Consider the following 17176-nt stretch of genomic DNA (forward strand, 5'->3'; position numbering starts at 1 on the left):
TTCTTATTAGATAGAAAATCCCAGGTTAACATATGCCCCCCAAAGGCCATTTTCGATCATGACTGAATGGAAGAAAAGTGACATTTTTGAACTAGATTTAATAATATTTTTTAACTGTTCAATTTTTAATAACAAAAAGGTTACTGTAACCTTATTTTTTAATGGAAAATAAAATAAAATATTTTAATCAGAATGAAAAAAAAGTCAAAATAGCTTGATTTTTTAAAAATTAAAAATTGAGTGAAAACGATTCAATTTGTACATTTTAAAAAAGGTCCCAAAAATTTATTTCACGTGGGCCAAAGTTTAAATTGTCCAAGTAATTGAATGAATCTATAAAAATATTAAAAGTAAAATAAAAGTTAACTTGATTTTAAACTTGGGCTTAAAATTTGAAATGGCCCAATAATATCCTTAATCGAAAAAAACCGATTTAGCTAACCGAAACATTTTTGAGCCAAATCCGAACAAACTGAAAAACCAACCAGTCAGATGTATGGCCCATGTTCTCACCCGTGGTTGGTTCGTTTCCCAGTTTTGAGCCTGAATCTGAACCGATTATTATCCACCCCTAGGATTGAGAGACTCTGTGTATTTCTCTATCTAGTTTGTGGATGGTATTATCATATCAATGATATAATTTAGTTATTTATATAAGATCCATTGGGTCTCGGCTAGACAGCCAAAATGTGATTTCCTCCTCGATCAGAATCATGAGAGTATTGGAAGATTTACTTTCCCTTAAATTGTGAATGAGTCTTCCTTGACTTCTTCTTCGAGCTTGTTGTAGTGGGACACACCATCTCTCACGCTTATTAAATAAGTGGATAATGGAAATTATTCCAAAAGGATGAAGCCCAATTGGGAAGCCTAATGTAGACCCCAGGCGACTTTATGGTATATTTCGGGCGACATATAGCTTCGCAGGGCAACTCGCCCCCGCCAATGTGTCTGGTCTTCCATATTCTTTTGTGAATTGTGGCCTCTTAGGGTCCAATAAATTTAGTTTTAAAAATAAATAAATAAATAAATATTTATAATAAACATATCTTAATCCAAACAATTCATAACAAATTAATTAAAATGCTTAAATAGTCTTTTGATCCCTATAAGTTAGCGAGTTTTGGACTTTGATTGCTGTAACTTTTTTTTGTCTGAGTCCCTATATCTCACTTTTGTGTTGGTTTTAGTCCCTAAAAGCAAAATCCACAGGAAAATATGAAGGAAAAACCGCAGGAAACCTGCGAATTTTGACTTTAGGGGCTAAAATCAACATAAAAATGAGATATAGAGACTCAGACAAAGAAAAAATCCAGTAACCAAAATCAAAAACTAGCTAACTTACAAAGACCAATAAACTATTTTAGCCTAATTAGAATATTACAAATATATAATTAACTTTTTAGTAGTAATTTTAATAATAATGGTTAAAAGTAGTGGTTGTCGACAAATGCAAGTGAGCGTGGTGGTTTAGAATGGTGGTTTACAGTGATCAGAATGGTGGTTAAAGTGGTGATGGTTAATAGTTTGGTGATCGACGATGGTCAACGTGGTGGTTAACGACGATCATACTGGTCATTAGTGGTAACTAGAGTAATAGTTTATGGTAGTAAGGTGGTGGTTAGTGTTCAAAATATTAGTCGAGGTGGTGGTCAGCGATAGTCAATGGTGGTTGACGGTAATTAGCGGTGATTGAAGGTAATAAATGTGGTGATCAAAATAGTGATTAAAGTAGTGGTCGGCGACAATTAGTAGTTGTGTTTTAACTTTCAAACAAAAATAAAAATTAAAAGACCTATTTTTTCTATTTTGACTTATGATAAAAAAATTATTTTAAAATTAAGCAAAAAGTTAAATCAACCTATTTTTGCGAATATGTTTTAATTTTAAAATTGACTTTTAAAATAAAATAATCACAATTACCTTGACCCAACCTTAATATGAACATAACATTAATCATAAAGAACCGAAGTAAAAACATGATTACAATTCATATTCGTGAGTTACTTCATAGTACAAATGCTAAGTTTTTGTTTCTAACTCCATAATTAAGAGTTTCTTGATTTATTGGGGTCAATTCACGGGTTAACACGGGGAACATTTTTATTTTGGGAACTTTTTCTATGAACAACACACCTTTGTGAGAGACACACCCCATATTCACCCCAAAATCTTAAGGTGATAAGTGTGTTGATTCTTCCATTTAAAATGCTCAAGTCTTCACATTTCTAACCAATATGGAACTTCCTCCACACTAATCACTCTTGTTATTTTCAACATTCCCCCTCAAGTGTGAGTCTATCCACAACACTCCCTCAAACAGAAGTTGTTTACACTTGTACCGTTGTTGACACGTTTTAACGTACCACCTTCTACCCAATAGAGAATTCCGATACAAGTTAATCAGACCCTCACTCGAACTAGGCTCTGATACCACTGTTGGAGTCAATTGGATAATCAACACAAGGGAGCATTTTTACTTTTAATTCGGGGTTAAAATACCTTATAAGAGAGGTGTGCGAGTTCTTCCATTTATAAATGCTCAAGCTTCCATACTTATAAACAATGTGGAACTTCACCATACTACTCATACTTATTATTCTCAACAATGAGCGTAAGCTCATGCAAGCCATAACCCCTCCAGAATACTCAAGAGTTTAACAACATAAGCATTGCCACGTAATAATGTATTTTGATTACTTCTAACTAAACCACCATATTATTTGTTTATCATATCTACCACACCATTACTGTTAAAACAAACATAACCTGCATCTCGTCTTATAGCAGATAGCCCAATGTTGATACAAATCCACTCTCCAAGTTGTGAGTACAACTTTCCGTTAGATGTATTTTGTATGATGTCAAAATATGATACTTTAGCGTTTATGTATATTGAACAGTATCCCTCGAGTCTTAATGCACATCTTAGCATTAGGAAGCATAAAAGCATTTTGGAAATGGTTTAGAAAAGGTTTAGAAAAGGTTTCATGCATTAAAAATAAGTTTTTATATGAAAAAAAGGTCTATGTGCAAACACATACATGCTATGTGCCGACACATGTGGATCATTTTTAAAGCCTGCAAGTCTATGTGTCGACACATAACATATATATGTCATCACATGTGGATCATTTTTAAAGGTTGTAGCTTCTGTTTGATGTGCCGACTGTGGAGGGGTTTCAGATTAACACATAGAAGAAAATTTTCTTCTATGAGTCGACACATGATCTATACAGGTCTACACATGCTTTGATTGTGTCCACACATGACTTACATAGGTCGACACATACGATGCATTTTTCCAAAAATTCATTATTTTTTCATATCTTTTGCATTCCTTTTACATCCAACTTGCACACACATATATACACTTCATACATGCATCATTTTAAAATGGTGGTTTTGAGAAAAACATATACGAAATCAGGAATATACAAAGAGTTCTCTTCATCTTCAACCTATGTTTTATGCATACACAAACAAATTACACATAATCATTTTTTGTTTGAATGCCATCTAGAATCAATGTTGATAACGTCCAATTTGAGTTGTTGAATTGTAAATTGGGTTAAGGATCTTTAGGGGTTTCAAATAAGAAAATCAAGTTGGGGTTTTTCTTCAAGATCAATTGGGGATTTAAAGGTTTTGGACAAGATTACACAAGTTGTATTCGATCGAGTGAAAGCTTTGAAGAATTGGGGTTTCTTGCAAAAGAGTGGCGTAAATCTTAGGTAACAACAATTCGCAATTTGGATTTGATCGAGTGAAAGCTTTGAAGAACGGGGGTCATCTGCAAATGAGTAACGTGAAACGGTGGATCAAATTGGTATTGTTGGGTGACTTGATCAAGTTCAGATCAAAGGAAGAAAAAGTGTTAAAATCAACATCAAACAAAGGGTTTGTGGGATTGTATTGCTACATTTCTCTTGTAAAACTACATTTGTAAAGATTAATTTTTATTATCTCAATTCAAGTTCGAATTGTGGGAAAACGTACCCATAGCGAGACCTTTGGGGAACTGCCTAAACAAATTCTTCTGTACTCTCTCTCTCTCTCTCTCTCTCTCTCTCTCTCTCTCTCTCTCTCTCTCTCTCTCTCTCTCTCTCTCTTCTCTCTCTCTCTCTCTCTCTCTCTCTCTCTCTCTCTCTCTCTCTCTCTCTCTCTCTCTCTCTCTCTCTCTCTCTCTCTCTCTCTCTCTCTCTCTCTCTCTCTCTCTCTCTCTCTCTCTCTCTCTCTCTCTCTCTCTCTCTCTCTCTCTCTCTCTCTCTCTCTCTCTCTCTCTCTCTCTCTCTCTCTCTCTCTCTCTCTCCAAAATATTAGATTCATCGATTGTGCAATCAATACGTTTAGTTAAACTTTTGATAACCTTTTGAAAAAGGTTTTGTTGAGTTGATCGCAATCTATTAGGTTGTGGTTGGATTTGCAAATCAACAAAACCATGCAAAATTTTAAACAAAATTGATTGCACACAAAGTGTTCAATAATATGTCTCAATTTCGTTTTTGTGTATTTTGTCATTGAAAATAGACTTTGTTATTAGTATAAATTATTGCGATTAAAAATATTTTGATCAATTTGTTCTCATTATCATAACTCGATTATGTATACGCATAGTCGATTTTTTTGATAACGGTTCAATTTAGACGATTCTATCTGGATCACTTCTATTAGACACTAAATTTTTTAATTTTTATAAAAAAAATTAATTTGATTTCTATTCGCCCCCCTAAACAAATCCACTCTCTAAATTACTCCAAAGAAAACTTCACACTTTTCTCAAAAACAACCAAACAAAACACCCACCATATCAGACTCAAATTTGAAACTACACTTACAACAAACAATTCAAATTTTTTGACCCGACCCAACCTAAAATTTGCAAAATTTAATTCGGCCCATCTTATTATCACTTATTCTCACCCCTAGGATTAGGGATGTAAAATGTTAAACATAATAAATATTTTAGCCGTGAGTGGCTATGTTTTCCCGTGAGTTGTGCACAGAAATTTCTGGATGCTGGTTAAGTAAAAGGTAGGACTAATTGGGCATGTGCAAAAGGCAAAAGAATATTTAATCCTCACGCCAAAAGAAATACATCACATGCATTCTATACTCTAAAAGAGAACTTGCCAAATAAAGTATAACTGCACAAGAATATTTCCATGAGCCTTATTCATTTGGTTGTAACTGCTTGCAAGTTCTGGTTGCATGTTCACACACTAACATAGTAATAACTAACTTAGGTTAGTAAAAAAAAAATTGAACTTATGAATGAAATGAAACAACAATTTATTCTGAGATTTATGAAAAGTCACATGCATGTTTTGAAATAAATGTCTACTTTTGAAGACAGTAATGGTATTTACACAATTGCAATGATAATAAAAAAGATATATCAATTGAAAATGAGTGTGTCATCTAAGTTCCTCCATTGCAGTAATGGATGCCATTGCTGTGTCCATTTTGGTACTTTTTATTCAGACTGTTAAGACCCCATATCCGAATTGTCCGGTCATCACTGGCAGAGGCTAACATGTGGGGATTGGCTGGATTCCAGCTCACACTATTAACAGATCCCGAATGACCGGGCAATGTCTCTATTGGTTCTCCTGAGCTTCTGTGCCATATGTAAACCTACAAACATGGAATGTGATCATACTCAAGTTTAAGAATTTTATTTAGTGAATTATAAGATGTAATCCTTCAAAGGATTGTGTTCATTCTCAGCGATGAATAAAGATCCATACCTGTGAATCCTCACTACCACTAGCAATGAAAGCTTGCTTAAGTCCACCAAAGCAAGACCTAATAATATACCTAGCGCGCTGATGACCTTTGTACATGCCAACGAACTTAGCATCACCTTCAATATTCCATAGATGTATTTCTTGGTTCAAAAGATCAACCAGCAAGAATTTGTTATCCTTTGATAAAGAAAAAGAAGTTAATGTCTGATTTTCTTCAATAAATCTTTCAACCTTTGTTTCTCTATTGAACAACAGTACTGTATTGGGTTTACAAATACTTAGAATCACTTCTCCATCATCCGTTATATCCAAATCAGAAATCTTAAGGGATTTCTGTCCTTTCCAAGACTCCACTTCTTTCCCATCTAATTCCCACATGCAAATGCTCTTATCACTTAAGCTAGAAAGTATATGTTTCCCACCTGGAAACCATGTACAGGAGACTAGGCCAGCACCAGCTTTTTCATAAATTTGGAGACACTTACCAGTAGAGACATCCCAACGCCTAACACATTCCTCCACTCCACATGTGAGTAGCTCTTCATCATTAGGACTCCATGAAACAGAATGAATGGGTTTCTGGTGACCAGATAATCTATGCTTTATAGACAGCCCATTTACGCCAACCTTTAAAACGAAGACCCAAAATTAAAATCCAAAACCCAATGTCGTAGGGTTAAGTCATATTCTACACGTGTATGCATGTGTACATGTCTGGGTTAGCAATTATGTGCATTGATGAGTGAAGGCATGTGGCTGTGATTTAAAGGAAAATGTTATAACTAGGATTTCAAAGTTCGAACTGGAACTGAAAAACATTTGAAGTGTACACAAACAACAAAAGAGAACGGAGAAAACAAATAGAAATTCTCATATAAAATTTAAAAATTACCTCCCAGATGATTGTAGTTTGATCATTTGATGCTGAAGCTAAATATTTTCCATTATGTGAAAATTGTACAAACCAGACTTCACCATCATGTTTTTCTAATATCTGTCACAATATTTTGCAGGAAAATAAAACAAAATCAGAATATAGATACCACTCAAGCTATATAGAAATTAATGGCGGGAAGGTTGCTGTGTGAAAAACAGAGACAAAATTTTGTCCCGTAAGTATAAAAAAGAAGACAAATTATATTCCTTATCTCAATTTCATCCTCCCTGGCTTTTAAGGTTGGTTTTTCAAAGAAATTAGATTAAAAATATTATTGATGGGAGCCCTGATCTGTGGAGTTCTATCTGATACAAACTTAAATGGGAATGAGTTTGCAACGAAAAGACATTCTATAGAATTTCTACTTTAAGGTTATTGAGTTCTTATTAGAGGAAACATAACATTCTCAAGTGGTAAAGAAATAGGGTATGACAGGTAAAGTGCAAAAGAGAAATATCAAACCATGGTATTGGAAACATGCAACCTCCTAGTGAAAACTTCAACCTAATCTTCAGCGAGATTTCGAATACATGCACAGAGTATCATTCCATCCAAGAGAAGATTCCGTCTAGTTATATCACTACTAATTAGTCAACTCACATGACCAATTAACATGTATTTACCAACTCTTTTAAAAAATCTATCATAATTGGATATCACCGACCCATAGTTAATTGGTTTAGTCAATTCTTATTAGTCATTAAGATTCCTTCTATGCAAAGATAGTAACCAAAAAAAATGAAAAATCCCGGACCTCAACAACAGTCACATCCTTTTGCAAGATGCTGCAGTTTAGACCCACAAAATCCAGTACCTCGCCGTGTTAACTTTCTAATAGAGAAAGAAGAAACAGGATAACAGTGATGCACAAACTATGCAGCACCGTCACCTCTGAAAAAAAGGCGTGTACGTGTTGGGGTCGGACACCTGTGCCGACACTTGTGATTACATTTAATTTACTAATTTTTTCAAATTATTACCGGTGTCTCCGTGTCAGTGTCGGGGTTGTGTTTGAGGTGTCCGTGCTTCATAGTGCACAAGCATACAACAGTCTCTCAGCAAACAATGCACCTCTAAACAAAAAATGTAAAGGCAATAGAAAGTTAACAGACATAGTTCCAGTTCACAAGAGGCAAATGAAAAGAGGATGCTATTACTGATTAACAAGTCAGCCAACAAGAAATATCCCAATTTCTTAACATCTACTAAGAAAACAAAAAAAGACAGTGTATTAGAATTTAGTCATGTAATTTTCTAACCTGTACTGTTCTAGACGGTATCAGATCTTTTCCACAATGATGATCAGAATATAATGACATCATATCCATTGAGTTGTGAAATGGGCAAGCCTCTTGCTGCAAGATAAGGGCTTGTTCAACCAGATGTTCCAACCTTTTTTCGGGTATCATGACTGTTGGAGGAAGCAGTTTCTGCAACTCCTCCAGAAGTTTTGACCTAGATCTCACTTTCACAACATCTTGCTTAGGAGACACCATGCAGGAAGAAAGTTCCCGAATTCTACTACTATAACTGCAAAGTGGAGTAATCTCCTCCCTCAAGGTCTTCAATGCTTCCATAACCTTCTCCCTGTTAAGAAATTCAAAGAACTTCTGTTCCAATATCAAACACGACGCCGATCTAACAACAGTTTCATCTGTCAGACCAATTTTCCGCAATGTCGCTACACTCTCGTCCCAATTCCCATCAAGCACATGTTGCGTAAACAGATTCACCCCAGGTGAATGCAAAGCTATACCAGACTCCTCTTCAAGACGCTCTCCACTCTTTCTGTACCCAAGAGAATACAACGCCTTCGCAATTATTCTAACAAACTCGTCTCTCTTTATAACCCCTTTGGAACCGACAACTTGTTCGTCCTCTTTAGACGGAAGTGTCCGAGCCATAGAGTCACTAGACAACCCTCCTCCAACAGGCTCTACAGAAGATGATCCGTTAGACAAGCCAACTATTCCGTTCAAGGAAATCTTCATACGTTTCAAAGCTGGTTCCTCATCGTCCACACCTCCCATGAAATGTCCACCTCAGTCCATATATAACAATCTCAGCAATCAGATATATAACACAATCAACAAAATGTCTGCAAAGAGAATAGTCAAATAATCAGATTCATCACAACAACAACTACTACAACAACAATTATCACAAATACATCAAAATCAAACTCTGAATAAAACCTAAAACATCATACACATTCAATCAAACTGAAACAAAATATAAACACAGTAAAATAAATAAATAGATAAAACACAATAATCAAAAGCTATGTTGCTTTTAAGCACAATGTTTCTACCAATTACATTTCTATACCGATTGCGTGGCACCGAATCAAAATAATCATAATCTAAAAACAAAAACTAAACTAAATGCAATTACTATTAAAACAAAACAAAATCAAAATCAAATCATTCAAAGAATCGCCGAAAAAAGATATGATAAAACAATCCGGCATCAGAATTAACAGATCCGATCATTTGAAAATCATCAAAAGAAGATAAAGTGAAAATCCACCGAATTACCGAACAAAGAAAGAATCGATCGGAATCAAAGTTCGATTTGCGATTGCGATTTGCGAGTGAGTTTAACACGATCGATTCTTGTTCTTGATCTTCTTCTTCTTCGTCTTGTTGCGTTGGGAACCTTGGTTTCTGTTCAGTTAGAAAACCCACGCTGAAAATCTCAAACCTTCTCTCTATTTCTCCAATGATATATAGATATAAATTAATATTTTCATTTAGTTATAATGTTATAAAAAATTATATTTGTTGGTAATTATAGTATTATTCTACTGGGTTTGTTTCTCTCTATTTTTTTCTGTTATCTTATCTTTTAGTTTTGTATTGTATGAAATGAATTTAACTTTTAATACTTCGTCTCCAAGTTTTGTAAAATGACGATTAACCCCCTTTAGTTACAGTTTAGTTTGGTATTTGGAATATACCTTCCTTCTTTGTTAAACCATTCTATACGAAACTTTATGCATTATTATTTATTGATTTATACTAATGTTTAATGTAAAAATAATGATGTTAAGTGTAAGCTGGGGGTGGTTAAGGGGCACATTTATAGGTATAAGGTTTTAGGTACAGAAAATGGGAATAGTGGAGATTTTGAACTATTTTCGGTGACATCAATGTAATGTAAATGTCTTATCAATTGAATGCTTTTCAAATCAAGACAAAGGAATAGTAGGAGGGAGAGAGAGGAGCTGAGAAAATATTTTTTTTATAGATGGTAAATAAAAGGAAAGTGAATAGTGTTTTTATTTAGATAACATTATTGACCATGCATGTATTATTTCATTTATTTGTATAAATATAAAATGGAGACTAATAATTTAAGGGTAATATATATACATAATACTATTTCGAATATATGATTAAAATTAATTAAAAATATACTCTCTCCCCGCTTTTTATTATAAAAAAATTTATTTTTAATATATTGAATATCTCTCTCTATATATATACACTCATAATTTAATGTACTTAAAAAGTAATTGCTTTTTTAAAATAAGAATTAGATGAGGTATTTAAAATTTTTAAAAGTATATTTTTTAGATTATTTATTTTTATAAATATGAAAGTTGTTATGAAATAATGTATAATTATCATATCAAATACATAAAATAATAATAATAGACGAGTCTAATTTTAATAGGAGATAATTTAGTTAATGGTAACCACATAGAATATGCTAATATGAACTTCTGTTTTAGGGATCTTTGAGTCGGTTCTTTTGAAGATATATATATCTTCACTATTATAACAAATTTATCTCTATCATTGAGAGTTTTGCTATATTATAAACCAACTAATACTTAGAACACTGCTATCAAATGAACTGATAAAACTCCTTATTCATAGATTATTTATTTTTATAAATACTAAGTCTTACTTGTGGGCTTGCTTATCCTTGAGTCTTATCAACCGCCTTAGCTTGCCACCTTAAATTGCTCTTGATTTTCAGTCATGTTTTATGTCTTTTATTCGCTAATCGATCCAAAATTCATCCAATAAATTTTCCTTAACTTTGGCTTATAGGTCTTGGGTCAAATGGTCTTATATAGTTCAACAATTGATCCTTTTAACTTTGTTTTTCAAAATCTTTTATTCGGCATAAAATATGATCAATGTGCTTTTGTCACAATTCTTAATTTAGCATAAATTGAGAAATTTCAGTATTACTTCGTATTTAAGTAAGTTAACGAGTGTGTGATAATGATAATGCTAAATACGTATTATGCACAGTTATCAAATACATATTTAAACAAAACATAAAGGCATAAAGTAGGCCGAAAGGTTCTTAAAGTTACAAAATATATATCAAATCAAGTAGAATACCCAATATAGTTGTTCATACCACAATCTTTTTACTTCATTTAATTTCTTCTTGATCTCGTATAGGATAACCATGTTAGATGATTCAACTTGACCATTGACTTGTAAGTGTTCAACTGATACAATTTTTGTTTGAGTTCTAAGATATTGGCAAAATCCACACACTGTGGGGTTGGAGATTAAGTATCTTTAATTGAGACATTGCACTTTGCTAATATAAACCTACAAATTATTTGTTTCCAATAGAGACGCCTCACCCTATCTTATGTGATATTTGACACTGTATTTCTCCTCTATCCACTTGGTGAAGTAATCCACGCCCACAAGTAAGAATTATAATTTCCTTGGAGCAAGGGGGAACTGGAAATTGAAGTGTATCTCTCAGGGGCTTTCCCCCATAATTGTCAGCTAAATCAATGGAACAAATAACTTATGTTGCAAACAAGAAAATAGTGAACGGTAAGAAATATCATGTACAACTTCTTATCATTTTCCATTTATTTTTTCGATGCAATACCTTCTGAGTATGATTAGGAATATCTTTTACAATGTTGTCAACCAAAGCAAACAATAAATCATTGAACGTTTGCCTTGATGACAATATTGAGAAATTATTTCTAAAAAAAACTACAACAACACAACAAAATCAACAACCGCAATAACAAGAGTTTGATTTATGAGAGAAATATGAAGTTTGGAGGCAGAAAAATGAGTTAAGTTTAGGGGAAAAGTCAGAATGTGATGTTATATATATATAAATATAGGGTAAACTTTTTGCTCGGTTTTTCAAAGTAAATGAGGAGAAATGTTATTAATTTTTTAACTTAAAATAACAAAAGAATGTTGTCGCGGCGTAAAAAATACCACGAGTTTTCGCACGCTCGAGATGATAATAAAGTTGCCATCGAAGTTTATTTATTCCAAGATGTGTGCCTCAAGACCGACTATTTGGGGTTTTCGTGGAGTGTGAGACTCCAATGTTCCTTTTTCATTCAAAGAGTTTATGAAATTTGTTTGATAGACAACAAACGTTCGATGAGAAATAAACGTGTGCCTCGAGACCAATTGTTCAAGGATTTCATGGAATTCTATACTCCAACATTCTTTTTTTGTCCAAATTTGAATTAAGTGTTTTAGAACGAAAGAAAGAACAAAGTGGTTATCTCAAGACGTATGCCTCAGGATCAATCATTCGAGATTGTCATGGAATGTGAGACTCCAATGTTCCCCTTCTTTCAATTTTATTAAAAAAAACTATCAACCACTTCGAGCCAGTAGAGAAGGAACTCGATATTGATCGAGGATTTATTCGCATTAGATAAAAGTTTAACCCTAATATTTAATCGTAGATCATGAATAAATAGAAAGAGGTGTGAGGTGACGTACAAAATATCGAATATTTTATAAACGAAAAGTAAAACAAAATAACAAAAATACATGAAGGGTTCAAAGAGCAAAATATGAAGGTGTGCAAAAAGAAATTTAATTGATTTAAGTTAATATGTTGAAGTCAAGCCCATTAAGTAAATGATATCCATCCACATTTTATTTAAATAAGATAAGTAAATAAAAGAGAATGAAATATTAACTAAAAGTAAATGGGGTTTGACTTCTTAAACATAGGAACCCCGAAATATTTTACAGAAACGTGGATATCATTCTCGTGTTCTCATCCCTATGTGTTTTCGAAGAAAACTTCTCTCACACTTCTATGAACACAAACTAAATTCATATTTCCCTTTCTATTAACATCTTATCATTTTTACATATTCAAATCAAGCACAACAACAATGAGAGAGAGGATCAAATTTATTATAGGGATTGAGGTGCATGGATCCCCTCATCACGTTTTCCACCCTTTCTATTTTTAGTTTCTCTTTATTTATTTATTTAAATTGAGAGAGGTTAATAAATTGGATCCATTGAATTAATTGTGTACCATTGATCATTTTGATCCGAAGTCAAGAGCTACGCTTTTAGTTAGGGGTGGAAAACGGGCATGTCCGCCCCGTTTAGGCCCGCCCCGCAAAAGCCCATAAAAAAACGGGGCGGGGCGGGGCGGTCATAGTTGAGGATGTGGGCCTAAAACTTAGGCCCGCCCCGAAAAAAAGTGAGGACAGGGCGGGGAATGCCCGCAGGCACTGCACTCTTTAAGTCTAAAAATGCAAAAATTTATGTAAATACATATGCCCGCAAAAACCCGCGAAAAAAACGGGCCGGGGTGGACACATTAGAGGTTGAGGGCCTAAATCCTTGCCCCGCCCCGCATAAAAGTGCGGGCAAAACGGGCATGCCCAGCGGGCCGAGCCCGTTTTTCCACCCCTACTTTTAGTAAATAAATTAGGGTTTTACAAATTTAAAAAAATACCAACAAAATCCTTGAATATTTTTAAATGATCAAAAAAGAGTTTTAAATAATTAAATAAAATTTTAAAATCTTTTTTAATAAAGCAAATAAAAATCAACTGATTATTTATTTGTCTCTATTTATTTTTTCTTGATACTTTAATAAAAAAACAAAAATAAAAAGAATTAAAATGAATAAAAATCGGGCGCAAAAATGTGCGAAAAAGTAAAATGAATGCATTAAAATAATTTACGCGAAATATAGTTCTATAAAACAGACAATCGCATATCAAATTTCGCAGTAAAACTACCCGGTTGAAAAGGCTCAGACTAATCAAAATGCGACCATCTGAAGGCTCCAAAAACTAATCGAACACACCAGGTTAAACTACGCGTAACATAGATTAATAAAACAGACAGTTGCAAGTTAAAACTTAAAAAACTGTTCATTGAATTTATGCACAATTATGAAATCAATTCATCAGATTTGTCTGTAAAACATAAATTTTATTCTAAGCAAAACAAAATGAAGTCGGATGCATGCAAATTAAAAATTCTAAGACAAAATTGGGGTATGATAGGCCCCGCAGTGGACGCCACTGTACTGGTAAAAAGGTACATGGTATGTGTGTTTCCCATGCAAGGGCAGAGAGACACATATACCTTAATATGTATATTACAATTTGGGTAGTGATGGCTTGTTCACGACGGTGAGAAGCCATGTTCGGTGGTTATTGAGGTTTTTTAAAAAACCAACTCATGTGAGGTGAGAGACGTCGATGGTGGACGCTGCTAGGTTGCAGACTGACAGTTAGATTGATAGTGTGTTAAAGCTACTGAGAAGTAATGCTCTTTCTATAGTGAAAAGTGTGTATGACTTAGAGTTTGTTCTTTATCCCATTGAGGAAAATGTATTTATAGGAGTTTCCAACACTTAAGGTTTCCTTAGGAAATGCCACCACCCATCTAGTCAAATGGTGGACAGTTGAGTCCATATTTCAAAGGGAGACATGTATCAGTGACGACTATGACTTCCTCTTTATCCAAGACACGTCTTATCCCACGTTTTTACCTCCATGACCGAGGAAGATTTAAGGGCGAGGCAATACCTCCCTTAGAGCGACGTCATGTCGTCACCTTCTCCTAGGTCCCAAGGCATTGTCCTAGGCAAAGTTTAATTGCAAATATAACACTACAATCTTATAAAAAAATGTTTAAAATACTTTAAAATGTGACTGAATATAATCTTTAACTTATCGGGTTAAGTCAAGACAAATATTCAAGTTTCAATTTTGTATTTTAAATATTATTTAGGCCCAAACTCGTTTTTGATCCTCTAATGATTTTTAACTTTTAGTCCATTCATTTTTAAAATCAACTTTTTGATCCCTCAACTTTATTTTTTTAAAAATTTGTTTGATCCCCTTCACTTTTGAAGACGTGACACTTAGGGGTGTGTGTCATACGGTGAACTGGACTTTTTGTTTTTTAATCGCGATGTCGCGGTTAGCAAGAGTCGCCACCGACTTTTCTTTTATCCCATAAGGAAAGGTGGAAAAGAACAGGAAAGACCTTAATTTAGATTCTTAGGTTCGGGAGGTACTTTATACAAAGGGAAGGTATTAGCACCCTTTATATCCATGGTTATCCATGGGCTCTTAATTGCTCAATCATTTATGTTTTCTAGTTGAAAAAGGTGGTTGAGAAATGTGTGAAGGATGTTTTGAAAAGGGAGAATTTAACTTTGTAATGATTCTTGCATGAATGTATACAAAGTGGTTATCTCGTTTAGTGTTTTGAAAGTAGTTTAGAGAAATATAACTCGGCAATGATCCTAGTACGGATGTATGCTAAGTGGTGATTTTCCAAAAGGATGTTTGAAAGGTGTGAGGTGTGAAAAATATTTTTTAGGTTATGAATGAGCAATTAAGGTTATACCTGTCCGAGGTCTTTCCGGGCATTTCCTATCCTTATGAGGGTAAAACTGTCCTTACTATTGAGAAGTAAGTAGTTTATCCTTTGGATGTTAAAGGGTCATCGATTGGTCATTGAAGGCAACAGTTGTGAGGATACCTTAGCATTCGAAGGGACTATCATCATTTAACCGTAGGCTACACCGAAGGGTCATCGAGGGACAAAATCGTATTTCCGAAGGCAACATCCGAGGGACCATGATTTATTTTATGATGATTTAATCGAAGGGCCATTGCTAAGTGTATCCCCACATTCGCGGGACATGACCGTATTACGTAATCGTGGGGTAATAAAGAGAGGTCCGGTATGGTTTATTTAAAGTCCATATTTTAAGTTCATTAGGTAATTATGATGATTCCGCATTAAATCGATACATTAAAATCAATACATTAAGAATCAATACATTAAAATTGGTTAGGCAATCAATATGAATTTCACGTTAAAGTGAAATAATTTAGAATCCATCTCCATGAAAGTCTTCCACACATAAAGTGGAGTACCTAGCCAGCCACTTCCTTGAGAATATGCGAGCTTTAACACAAATTAAACACACGGGTGAGAATACCAAGTTAAAGTGCAATTGAAAATTGCACTACAGAATGAACACAATAGTCACAAGGCCAAATAATGCATGATTACAATAAGACAAACATAAAACGAAACATGAGAACAGCTACTGGTACGTTCGCCTCTGCTTCGCCTAGCGAAGGCTTAGCGAATATTCGCTCCAGGCTCGCTTAGCGATGTGCTAGCGAGCGGCCACAGATTTTGAATTTTGGCAATCGTACCGTCTCCGGAACCTTGAATTATGACATTAAATTACAGGCACAGCATGGATAGCATTCATGATGTTCAAGCATACTTAAATTTGCATGTGAAATCAGGTTACATATCAAAATTTAATCATGATGCATTATGTAGGTAACGGTTATCAATTGGAAGCATATAACAGCGATAATACGCAAACCTGTTTGCAATTGCTATGTTGAACTGATCACTCTAGGTATCGGATTGAGCTGGGCGGTGGTAGCTTCGAGGCGGGTGAGCGGCCTTCAGGGTTTCCGTCTTCCGAATTCTCTGGGTCAGCAGGGTTTCTGTGTTTCTCCCTCTGGGTCTGTGTGTTATTTTCGTGGCTGAGGAGCTGGTATTTATAGTAGTAGTGGTGGTGACCTAATGGGCTTAAAATGAGGTCCAAAACTTCAGATTTTCGCAAGCTTCGCTAGGCGAAGGAATTGCTCGCCTAGCGAGCAAGCTAGTTCTGGGCTTTTTCCTGGATCTGATGCTTCGCTGGGCGAGTGTCATGATGAAATGTTCGCTAGGCGAAGGGACTGCTCGCCTAGCGAGCAAGCTATTTTGGGCCGCCTTTGGATTGGGCCTGTTGTGAGCTGGGCTTTTGTCCATTTGATATCAGTGCCTTGCAGAGCAAGTCAGAGGGTCTTGAGGAATACTTTGAAATATCGACGGGCAAATTTTGGTGTATGACAGTGTGCATGGTTCAAAACCATAACCAAATTGAACTAAATATATGGATCAGTTTGATTTTAAAAACCACTTTGATAAAACCGGTTTATATTTTTAAAATCGGTTTATGTTTGGATCGGTTTGGTTAATAACTGGTTTGTACTAAAAAAATTAATTTTTGTTTGGATCAATTTTAAAACCAAATTTTCCTCAAATTTAATTTCCATTCCAACAACTTCTTAACTCTATCCAATCGCTCTTGAAATCAATCACTATTTTTAAATTTCAATCTCAAAAATCAAAATTAAGTAATTACCTATAAGATAGAAAAAAAATCAATTTTAAAAAAA

At 34.4% G+C, this 17176-nt stretch overlaps 1 protein-coding gene across 1 annotated transcript; it reads right to left on the reverse strand.

The window, feature by feature from the left end:
• Positions 1 to 5275: 5275 nt before the first annotated feature.
• On the reverse strand, positions 5276 to 9517 carry LOC127117807 (WD repeat-containing protein 26 homolog). Its single transcript, XM_051047914.1, has 5 exons — positions 9225 to 9517; positions 7947 to 8785; positions 6643 to 6744; positions 5751 to 6377; positions 5276 to 5637 (listed from the first exon to the last, which is right to left on the reverse strand). The coding sequence occupies exons 2-5, from the start codon at positions 8715 to 8717 to the stop codon at positions 5422 to 5424; spliced, it is 1716 nt and encodes a 571-aa protein (XP_050903871.1). The 5' UTR covers positions 8718 to 8785; positions 9225 to 9517; the 3' UTR covers positions 5276 to 5421.
• Positions 9518 to 17176: the final 7659 nt, after the last annotated feature.

This window comes from Lathyrus oleraceus, chromosome 2 (genome assembly GCF_024323335.1).
Source record: "Lathyrus oleraceus cultivar Zhongwan6 chromosome 2, CAAS_Psat_ZW6_1.0, whole genome shotgun sequence".
In the NCBI taxonomy this organism is placed as follows: Eukaryota; Viridiplantae; Streptophyta; class Magnoliopsida; order Fabales; family Fabaceae; genus Lathyrus; species Lathyrus oleraceus.